Raw genomic sequence first — 10295 nt, forward strand, 5'->3', positions numbered from 1 at the left:
AAAAGAAAAGTGACAGTAAAAATCCTGGTCAGGCCTGGTAGCAGAGACCCATGATAGAAGACACTCAGGAGACAGAAACAAGAGGATCTTGGGTTCAGGGGCCCACCTAGGCTATAGAGTGCGTTCCGGGCTAGTTTAGGCAGCTAGTAAGACGCTGCCCCCGGGTAAAGCATGAAAAGAGGAACTCGGGTAGGGGTCTGCCCAGCCCATGTGATTATCTGAGTTCAGATAATTCCTGTCATTTGGTCAAACAAAATTAGAGTGAATTCAGGCAAGGCTACAACAGCTCCTTCAGGCTTCTGCTGACGTGAGGGAGACCGGCCAGCCCAGGGAAGTAAACAGGCTCTTTCTTCACTTGGGAAAACCTGGGAGTAGCGGCGGCTTCTGGGTAACATTTTGTTTTCCTAAATTTGGTGGCAGGCGGGTGAGCTCAGCCCGTCCAGTGATTGCTGTAACCTCAGAGGAGGCAGAGTGTTAGTGGGACTCTAGTGGGGGACCCAAGCCTGGGTGAAACTGCTGACTTCTCACATGTTGGTATGGGAAGTGTGGATGCTTCAGGATGGACTAGGGAAAAGGACAAAGAGCAGTGGGGCATTCTCCCACGGGGCACGGGGAGGCGTAGCGCTGTGAGCATCCCCTACCACAGGTTCAGACAGCCCTGGGTAAAGGTGACTGTGGTGTCTGCCTTGGTAAAGGGTCTTATGTGTAGACAAGGTTGACCTCAGCCATCCTCAGCTATTGACCTTTCTCCAGCATGGCTGCACTCTTGGCTCCTTTGAGTAAAGCCACCTTCAGGGGATTCGGTCCTAGTGGCCTAGGGATACTCTCTGTTAGGGCTCCATGTGGCTAATTAAATTAATTAAATTGGCTCTGTGAGGCAGTGCACTCCTTTAACCCCAGCACTCAGGAAGCAGAGGTATGTGGATCTCTGTAACTTCGAGGCCAACTTGGTCTACATAAGGAGTTCCAGGAGAGCCTTGGAAATAATAAATACATTTTTGTTTTAAAGGGCCCAGAGAAGTTAAAAGTGTGTCCTGCTCTTGTAGGGCAACTGAGTCATGGCCCTATAACCTCAGCTCCAGAGGGATCTGACACTCTGGCCTCCATAGGAACCTTCACTCCTGCACAAACTCCAACACAGACACACAAATACAAATATTTTTTTAAATTTGATAAATAAAGTTAGTAAAAGATGTTAGCAAACCTTCAGAGGCAGGTTCAAATTGGCATGCGTCTGATAAGCCAGTGTGGAACACTCACAGGAAGTGAGGCAGCCTGACAACCCTGGTCTAAGCCAATCAAAGGGTCATATTCTGTGGGAGGAAGAAAGATCCACTTAGTCCAGGCTTTAGTGTTCCTTCTGAGGGATGCCATGCCCTGTGTTCAAGCACAGCCAGGCTGGAACCCATACACTGAGGACTGGCCTGTGCCTTTGCTTAGGCACTGAATGAAATGCCATCTTGGATAGCTTTTGGTTGGCCCTCTAGCACCACCTGCTGGTTGATGTCACTCACTTCTTCCTAACTGGGTGGGTGGCATGATTATTTATAGTGGTTGCAGCACAAGACAGCCACTTCAAAGCCTGCATTTGTATGACCATGGGGACACTGATGAACGATGCCCTTCAGTTCCTCCTGTTATGTGTAGAGAGAGTGGACACAGGCAGGTCAGGGCAGTGGTTACTCATGTAAAGCCCTGTGGCTGACAAAACCCTTATATGTTCTACTGACCTTATATGTTGACCTTATATGTTCTACTGCTGAGCTATACCTCAAGTTTTGAGGACCTTTCATTATTCAGTAAAGACATTTGGATTCTGCTCTAGGGAAAATTTCAGGCTTTTAGGATTAGCAGAGACCAGAATATTTCATCATAAACTAATACGTGTCTGTCTCAGTGTGGTTGATCCCCAAAGTCACCCAGCACCTCTGAAGTTATAGTTCTCAGACCCCTTCATGAGATGAAGGATTCTGTCTCATGGCTCTGGATCAGCAATTAAGAGCACTTGGTACTCTTGCCAGGTTTGGTTCCTACCATGCACATGGTGGCTCACAACTCCCTTCCCTCCGGTACTGGTGTATCCAATGTCCTCAAACACATGGACCTCCATGTAAGCAAAACACCCATATACATACAAGATATTTTATACAAGATAAAATAAATAACCCCCCCTTTTTGTTTTGTTTTGTTTTTTTGAGACAGGGTTTCTCTGTGTAGCCCTGGCTGTCCTGGAACTCACTCTGGAGACCAGGCTGGCCTCTAACTCAGAAATCCGCCTGCCTCTGCCTCCCAAGTGCTGGGATTAAAGGTGTGTGCCACCAACCATCCAGTTTAATTAGAACCCTTTTAAAAATATCTGTCCTGATGGTCTGGAGAAGGCATTGGCTTTGGATGCTTGTTAGTAAGTCTGAATCTATTGGTGTTAGCCTGTCCAGGGTTATTAGAGCTGTCTGTCTGCAGAAAACAGGCCTGGAGTTGTCAGGCCCTTGTTTGCTATTGGAGCTTTTGCTTGGACTAAGCATTGGCTGGAGACTGGGCCCTCATAGTGGACCATGTGTGGTCCTGGGCCACTAGACACTCATGGTCTGTTGTGGACAGTAGTGCAGTAAGTGGCTTTGATGCCAAGAAAGGCACAGAAGATGGAGATTCCCAAAGTGGTGACATCTGAGCTCTCTCATACTTGTCGAAACAGAGAGAACTGTGTGAGAACAGAAAGTAGAAATGAAAGGAATCTGTGCTGAGCCTGTTGTCTGTATTGTGACAGGAGACCCGAGGCCAGGCTTCTGGCTCATAGTCCTGGAGCTTGGAAGGTTCTAGAACATGGCACCTCACCTGTGCGTCCTCAGGCTGCATCATAACATGGCAGTGTGTCATTTGGTGGAACTGAGCAACTCTGCTGGCTTCGATTTCTCTTCCTCTAATAATGCCGCTTAGGGCATCATGGTGGTCACACCCGCATAGCTTTCCAAGGGCTCCTCCTTCAGTACCATCATCATCTTAATTTGGAGGATCCTTAGAACCATAATATGGCTGGGCGGTGGTGGCGCACACCGGTAGGATTTGCTGAAGGAGGCAGAGGCAGGAGGATCACAAGTTTGAGGCCAGCCTGGGCTACACATTGGGCTGGAGAGATGGCTTAGCTGTTAGGAGCACTGACTGCTCTTCTAGAGGTCCTGAGTTCAATTCCCAGAAACCCCATAGTGGCTCACAACCATTTGTAATGAGATCTGACGCCCTCTTCTGGTGTGTCTGAAGACAGCGACAGCGTACTTATACACATAAAATAAGTAATTCTTTAAAAAAAAAAAAAAAAAAAAAAAACCAAAACCCATAATACAGTGCAGGCATGGAAGCTTGTTCTGGCTTGAATGAAGGGCCAGGCTGGAAGAGTGTAGCCCTTCTGGGGATGCTGCTGTGAGGGGCCTTCTGATGGAGCATTACATGGAGATGACTTGAGTATATTACGTGGGACACATCCTACCACAGTGGTTAGGAACAGATCTTGGTTCTGCCACTCTGCCTACGTGACCCTGGGCAGGACACTTACCTTTCTATATCTTAGTTTCCTCAATAGTGAAATGGAAGTCAAAGTGTAGGTCTCCCTCACTGGAGTAGAGAATCATGGCAAGAGACCGTGACAGGTGTGCAGGGGACCCTTCTAGTTTCTGGTTTTTGTCATCATTTCCCCAGTGAGGCAGGGATCTCTTCTTCATTTTTAAAAGGGTCTAGGGGATATGGAGAGAAATTCAGTGACTTGTGCTTGGAGGCATAATTTAAATCCAATCTTTGAGCCTTCCCTCTGCTCGGTGGTGGCTCCCTGAACACTACTGCCACCATGCCTACCTGTCCAGGTGACCTGGCTAGATGAGGATCAGGATACCAGATCCACCTTCTCTGAGCCTTGTCTGCTGCCTCTCTAACCTCTCTCTGTCCCTGCAGGATGTGTGCCCCGGTCATGGTGGAGCTGGAGGGGGAGACAGACCCTTTGCTCATCGCCATGAAGGAACTCAAGTAAGTTCCTCCAGACAGTGGTTCCTCCTTCAGAGTCCAGCAGGCATCTCGGCCTCTATAGATCTTGGGCTCGTTCATAGTCAGCTCCCTGGGTGCTGCTACCACCTGTTCCCTGCTGAGAGCCAGGGCACCAGCCCTCACATGTGACTTCTTTCCACAACAGGGCCCGAAAGATCCCCATCATCATTCGCCGTTACCTGCCAGATGGAAGCTATGAGGACTGGGGTGTGGACGAGCTCATCATCAGCGACTGAGCAGAGCTGTCAGACTGTGCTGGGCACCATTTCTATGCCTGTTTTATACATGTAAATAATAAACTTCATCCTTCCCACCCCCTCTACCCCTGTTACCTGTGTGCCGCCACCTCCCCTGCTGCAGGAGTGGATAGACATTGAGGTGGCCCTGTGACTGTTAGCTTTTTCTAAAACATCAAGACCCTTAGTCCGTGGGTCCCCCCCCCATCCCTCCATCTATCTCCCCACGCACCAGAGCAAAAGCTGCTGCAGGGGAGACACCTCAGCTGCCTTCTCAGCAGACAGATGAGTCTTTGTGCCCAGGGAGCTGGTTGCCACGGAAACCCCCAATTTCCTTTCCAGTGGGGACTGGCTGCAGGGGCTTCTCCCTTCTCAGGAGTATCACAGAGCAGGTTTCATCAAGCCAGCCATTGTTCCTAGGGACCTGCCTGGAGCTCTTATCGAGGGCTCAGATCCCCTTTCAGGAGGTGCTTTGGCAGGAAGCGCGGGGGTGCAATGGTCCTCACTGTCCCCAGGCAGAGCCCTGTTGGACAAGTCAGCAACTGGAGCAAGGACCAAAGTGCCTTTCCATCCCTGTCTCCACTCTGTCCCAGGCCGGTGCCACACAGTGCCCTCATGATGTACCTCTCTGGTCTGCCACCTTGTGCCATCTCCTCCTCAGACCTAAACTCGAGTTCCTCTCCTGCCTTAGCAGGCCCTCTTGTGCATCCTGCCTCCCACCCCAGGAAGCCCCTTTCATATCCTGAGCTAGATAGAGAGCAGTGTGTAGAGCCAGGGGTGGTAGGGCACACCTATATTCCCAGTACTGAGGAGGTGGAGGCAGGTACAGTGCAGTGAGTTCAAGGTCAGCCTGGGCTGCATGAGTCCTTGTCTAAGATTTTTTTTTTTTTTTAGAAAAGAAGGCAGCCATGGGGCATAGTTGGAAGAATGGCTTTTGAGTGGCCCAGCCTGACTCTGGCCTAGTGCAACCCTCAGGAGACATGGTGTGCACATGGCGAGCACATGGGATTGGGTACCCTGGTCAGGGTGGGAAGGAGTGGCCACAGTAGTAGGAGGGGTGCTTGCTGCTCTGGCTAAGGGTTAATTCTGGGAGTCGGAGACTTCGCACCCCTGCCACCCTCCTCCAAGCCTTTGGAATCCTTTAATCAAGTTGGGTGCTGAAATTTCAGCCCTGAAATGCCGCCTTTGTGCTGGCATCCAGGCAGCCGCCCCAGAGTGCGGGGGTCACTTTCTCTGCCCCATTTCTCTAAATGGTCTCTTTGTTCCCTGCTGGGCTGCTCAGTATCAGATGTGATTAAAGGGAGATGAGGCTTGGGGAGGAGGGGAGTTAACCCTTAGGGGATAGGGTGTAAGAAGAAGTGGGTGCCTTTCCTCTGGCCTTCCTCTTTGAAGGCTGCTGTTCTTGGGCAGCCCCTTGTTGATCTGGCAGGCCTGGGGTTGTCTCCTGTGGAATATGCTGTCACTTGCCAACACTGTAAAGTCTCCCATCTCCTTAGGCTTATGGTCATCCTGTCAGTCATTTAAAAACACCTGACACCAGAGCGTCTGCTGAGCCGGAACACATCCAAGCCTGTGTTCGAGGGATGTGTACAACCTGCTAACACTGGCTTCTGTTTTTTTTGTCATCCCCCACGACCATTTCCCCACAGCCTACACCATGCCGTGATGACATGGACACGTTCTATAAGGTAGCACCCCTCTCATAAGGTAGATGGCACAGCCACCTTGCCAGCTCTGTCTACAGTTCCGCCTTGGCAGTGGACAGATGGCCTGCTTTTCGGGAAAGGGGCAAGTAGAGCGTCAGCATGAAAGGCCAGTGTGAGGTCGCTTCACGTCTGACGGTGCTGGTGGCATAGATGGAAACCTGCAACCACGAGCAGGTCAGGTCTTAGGGGTGGCTATTGTCAAATCAAATTTAAAAAAAAGGTTTTATGATATCTGGTCTGGTAGGTCAAGGGACTACGTCTGCTCTTGGTTTTACCAGGGAGCTGCAGCCTCCAGACATCTGTGATGGGTGAAGGACACAGTCCCTGTGTGAGGAAGAGAGCTGATGTAGAGGGGCACTCGGGGTAGTGGCCCCCCTTTCATTTATTAGTGACTTCAGTGAAGGTACTCAGATATGTAGGTGGATCTACCTGGACCTAGCTCAGGGGAGGTGAGGCCCCAAGGTGTAACAGGTGGAGCAGTGGGCCAGATTCAACAGATAATCTATTAAAGGTCAATAAAACACAAAAAGAGCTTCTGTACGGTTCGTATGGTCCGATGCTCTATCAGATGCTGTTGAGAAGAGCAAGGGCTTCAGATACCAAGCGTCGAGGCAGCCAGCAGTTGGGGCCAGGTGGTCAGAAGAGCTTACCGGTGCAGAGTTGACATTGTAAAGCTGGGTGGGCTTGGCTCCTGGTAACCAGCCTCCCAGGGGCTAACGGGGATGAAGGGATGGTGTGGAGCAGTGGAACCAGGAAAGTAGCTCAGGGGACAAACTGTCAGAGTACCAGCTTCCCAAAGCATGAGGCCTCAGAGGCCAAAAGCATGGATATCCCTGGCAAAGGGAGCAAACCAGGAGCACACGAGGAACTTCGCTAGATGGGACTGCCCAGCTGTTGGCACTTCCTGTCAGAACAACTTCGTAGAGATTTCCCCTGACCTTGGTGATGCGAGCTGGGCAGTGGCATAGGTCATAGCCCCTACTGAGGACAAACTCTTGAGGGGCACAGTGGATGGGGTTTGGCTTAGACTGAAACAGTCTGCTGTTCTGGTGGCTCAGCTAGATGCTGGCATGGACCTCTCTCTCTCTCTCTCTCTCTCTCTCTCTCTCTCTCTCTCTCTCTCTCTCTCTCTCTCTCTCTGTGTCTCTCTCTCTCCCTCCCTTCCTCCCTCCCTCCCTCCCTCCCTCTCTCTCTCTCTCTTTCTCTCTATTTGTGTGTGTGTCTGTGTGTGTGTGACATGTTTATCTGTGTTGGGGGAGGTAATGGATGGATGTGTGTGGCCACAGAAGGTCCATCCACACCCATACATTCCATGGACCCAGGCCTGACTGCTCACCTCAGGAACAAGGGAGACTAACTAGTCCACTGCTCTTTTTTGAAAAGCTGTCCCCTGAGTTCCTGGCATATTCCCCTCTGTCACGTGACAGAGTGGCTGCAGTGAGCTGAGCAGGTAGGAGTCAGAGCTGGACCTGAGAAGGGTGAGTAACCCCCATGGGTGGCTTTCTTCTGAGGTAAGTCCACCCATCAGGAATCTGGCTGGCTGACTTCCTTCACCGTCCACATGTCCTTCGGGAGGAAAGATCCTAAGGAATCTCACTTGCACTCTGAGGGCTGCTTGTGGGAATGAGGAAACAACAGGTAAGGGGTAAGAGACCAAGAGACAGGCCAGGTCAGGCCACCAAGCAGGCCACCAGAAGCTTTGATTTTATTACTTGGAGTGCTTAATGTAAGTTAATCGGGGCTGGAGTAGCTAGAGGGACAGGAACATGGCGACTATGGAGATAAATAAAGGGGCAGCGATGTGTTACATGTGGACTGGGCTGCAGACAGATGGGGAGACAGCTACGTACTTTATTAAGGTATCACTGGAGCAAAGGGTGCAAGGCAAAGGTAGACTGTACATGGCAGGGGTTTAGTGTCTAGCCTGCTGCCAGCAAACCCAGGTACTGGGCTCTGGGGCGAGGGCCCGTACAGTGCTAACTCTGAGCCTGGGGGACTTGAGGCTGACAGAAGGCAAGAGGAAGGCAGAATGAATTGCCTTTTGACTCTTTTCCTGGAGCCCCTCCCCCCTCACCTAGGGTGGGCCTTGAGGTGTGGAGGTGGTGGGGAAGAACATGGGGGCTCTCCTCAGTTAGGCAAGGGATGAGGTTATTGATGCAGAACTGGATCTGGGGACCTCGGCCAGTTCCCACATTCAGGTGAAGAAGGGGCGGAGAAAGGATCAGAGCTTTCGAGTGTCCCACCCTGCTCTTCACAAAGCTGTTCAAAGCTGTCCTCAGTGAGTCCTTAGTGACAGGACGGAGCCAGCTCCAGGCTTTGAGGCGGGTCCCTGGGCAGCCTAGCTCTTAGGCACAGTGACACAGTAGCACACGGGGCCCTTGCTCTCCAAGGAGATAACAGGAGCAGTGAGGTCTCCTACCCTAACCCTTCCTGCCTCCCTGAAGGACTGAGCAGGACTTCTCAGGTCCTGGGATAGAGGGTCATTTCTGGGGATGGGTGGCCCCTCATCCTCAGTCTGAGATAGCCACCAAACTCCTCCTTTGCCAGCTCAGTCAGGGCTTGGCCTCCAGACCCAGGGTGGGTGGAGGTCATCGGGGCAGGAGCTGGCAGAAGCCTTCCTGCTGCTGTCAGCCTCTGCAACCTCCTCCACTGCCAGGCCTGAGGCTGACGAGGAGCAGGGCACATAGGCTGGGGGAAGGGGCCCTGGGGCCATGTGGGCACTGGTGGCGACGGGGCCCCTCTAAGGTCGGGATAGAGTCGTATATACTGGCTGCTCCCAGTGTGTGGGACTGTGGGATTGGGGCCCTGAAGGGCTGGGGTCAGAGATGGCCGTGTAGAGGGGCCGCTGAGAGGGTCCCATGTAGGAAAAGGCTGAGTAGAGGCCAGAGGCCTGGCCTGCATGGCCATAATAGGGTCCTGAGGGTTGATGGTCAGAGTAGTCAAACTGGGGGCGTGAGATGGAGGGGAAGGCAGAGCCGTAGTGCGGCAGACTGAGGGAGGTGTAGGCGATCTGGGAAGTGGACGGCTGGTCGGTGTAGTGTGGGGGTCCCTGGGGGCCTGTGGTCTCTGTCTTCACCTGGGCTTTGGCATCCACACCAGGGGGCGAGACCGTGGGCAGAGCCACACCTGGTGGCTTGGAGATCCAGGCAGAGTGTCCACTGGCCACAGCCAGGGCACTGCCCAGCCCGTAGCCAGCTGCCGAGTAGCTACCCACGTGGCCTGGGTGCCCATTGGGTGGCAGGTATTGGTCCAGCTCAGTCACATCAAAGGTCTCCATGTTGGACATTACCTCGTGGCTGATCTCCCCGATGTCCACGTTGCCGAAGTCGATGTGGGGCTTCCCGCCCTCCCCCAAGGAGCGCCCATCCCTTTTGGGGTCTGCCTTGCCGGACTGCAGCTCTGTCTTTGGGGTGGTTGGAGGGGTGGGAGGGCCATGGCTCTGGCCTGGGTAGGAGAGAGGGGGGCAAGAGTGAGCAGGTTAGAGGCAAGTGGACCCTAGCAGGCCTTCTGGCCCATCTCCAGGCAGCAGGATGCTGACCTCTGAGGCTGGTTTCCTGGTCATGATGCTTAACATGCTGGGTATCATTCTGGGCCCTGCCTGTTCTTCAGAATGCCCTTGACATCTGTTGGTGACTCTTCCTGCCTAGCCCCGCCTGTCCTGTCCACTTTGGACTGTTAATCTCTTACCGTGTCCCATGTCCAAACAGCACTGTGCCCTCTTCAAGTGCAACCTTAAGACTGCCTACTCTCTGCCCTGCCCTGCCAGCCCTTGCTCAAGGGGGCACTTAGATTACTACCCCCATTTCTTTGCCTGTTAACTTTCTCAACCACACAGCTCAGCAAATGCTAAGTGCCAGGCAGTACACCAGATGATGAGGATAAATGGAAATAAATTTGGATCCTGGCTTTAAAAGCTTGCAGCCATGGAGAGACGAGAGGCCCACCAGGCTCTAGAGCAGAAAGTGCTGTGGGGTCACACGCAAAGGACTGGAAACTAGAGATGGAAGCTACCCACTGTCCCAGGGATTTGGGGGAGTCTCAACAGGTGCATGTGACTGTCCCAGAGGCTGTGAAGAAGGGATTATGTGTGAGGAAGGTGACTAGACCAAGCATCCCATCACAGAGACACATATCCACAGCACTGTGAGGTTAGCAGCTGCTGGAGACCCCCGCCATCACACTGAGGCAGTGTCCAGTCCTTCCCTGGCCAAGCACGGGAAACCTTCCTAGGTCTGGATTTTGGTTCTGCCATTTACTGTGTGAGCCTTAAGCAAACCCTCAACCTTCTCCTAAGTAGTTTATCAGAAAAAAAAAAAAAAAAAAA

General features: G+C 52.3%; 2 protein-coding genes across 2 annotated transcripts in view; one reads left to right on the top strand and one right to left on the bottom strand.

Moving 5' to 3' along the window:
- The window catches only part of Polr2f (RNA polymerase II subunit F), a 9249-nt gene extending 4905 nt beyond the window's left edge, over positions 1–4344 (top strand). Inside the window, exons 4-5 of the mRNA XM_031349223.1 lie at positions 3940–4011; positions 4175–4344. Coding sequence (XP_031205083.1) covers positions 3940–4011; positions 4175–4265 — 163 coding nt within the window. The 3' untranslated portion in view covers positions 4266–4344. The remainder of the gene's footprint in view (positions 1–3939; positions 4012–4174) is intronic.
- A 3315-nt stretch (positions 4345–7659) lies between these two features.
- Positions 7660–10295, bottom strand: part of Sox10 (SRY-box transcription factor 10) — a 9453-nt gene continuing 6817 nt past the window's right edge. The window contains exon 4 of the mRNA XM_031349164.1: positions 7660–9415. Coding sequence (XP_031205024.1) covers positions 8712–9415 — 704 coding nt within the window. The 3' untranslated portion in view covers positions 7660–8711. The remainder of the gene's footprint in view (positions 9416–10295) is intronic.

This window comes from Mastomys coucha, unplaced genomic scaffold, assembly GCF_008632895.1.
Source record: "Mastomys coucha isolate ucsf_1 unplaced genomic scaffold, UCSF_Mcou_1 pScaffold11, whole genome shotgun sequence".
Classification (NCBI taxonomy): Eukaryota; Metazoa; Chordata; class Mammalia; order Rodentia; family Muridae; genus Mastomys; species Mastomys coucha.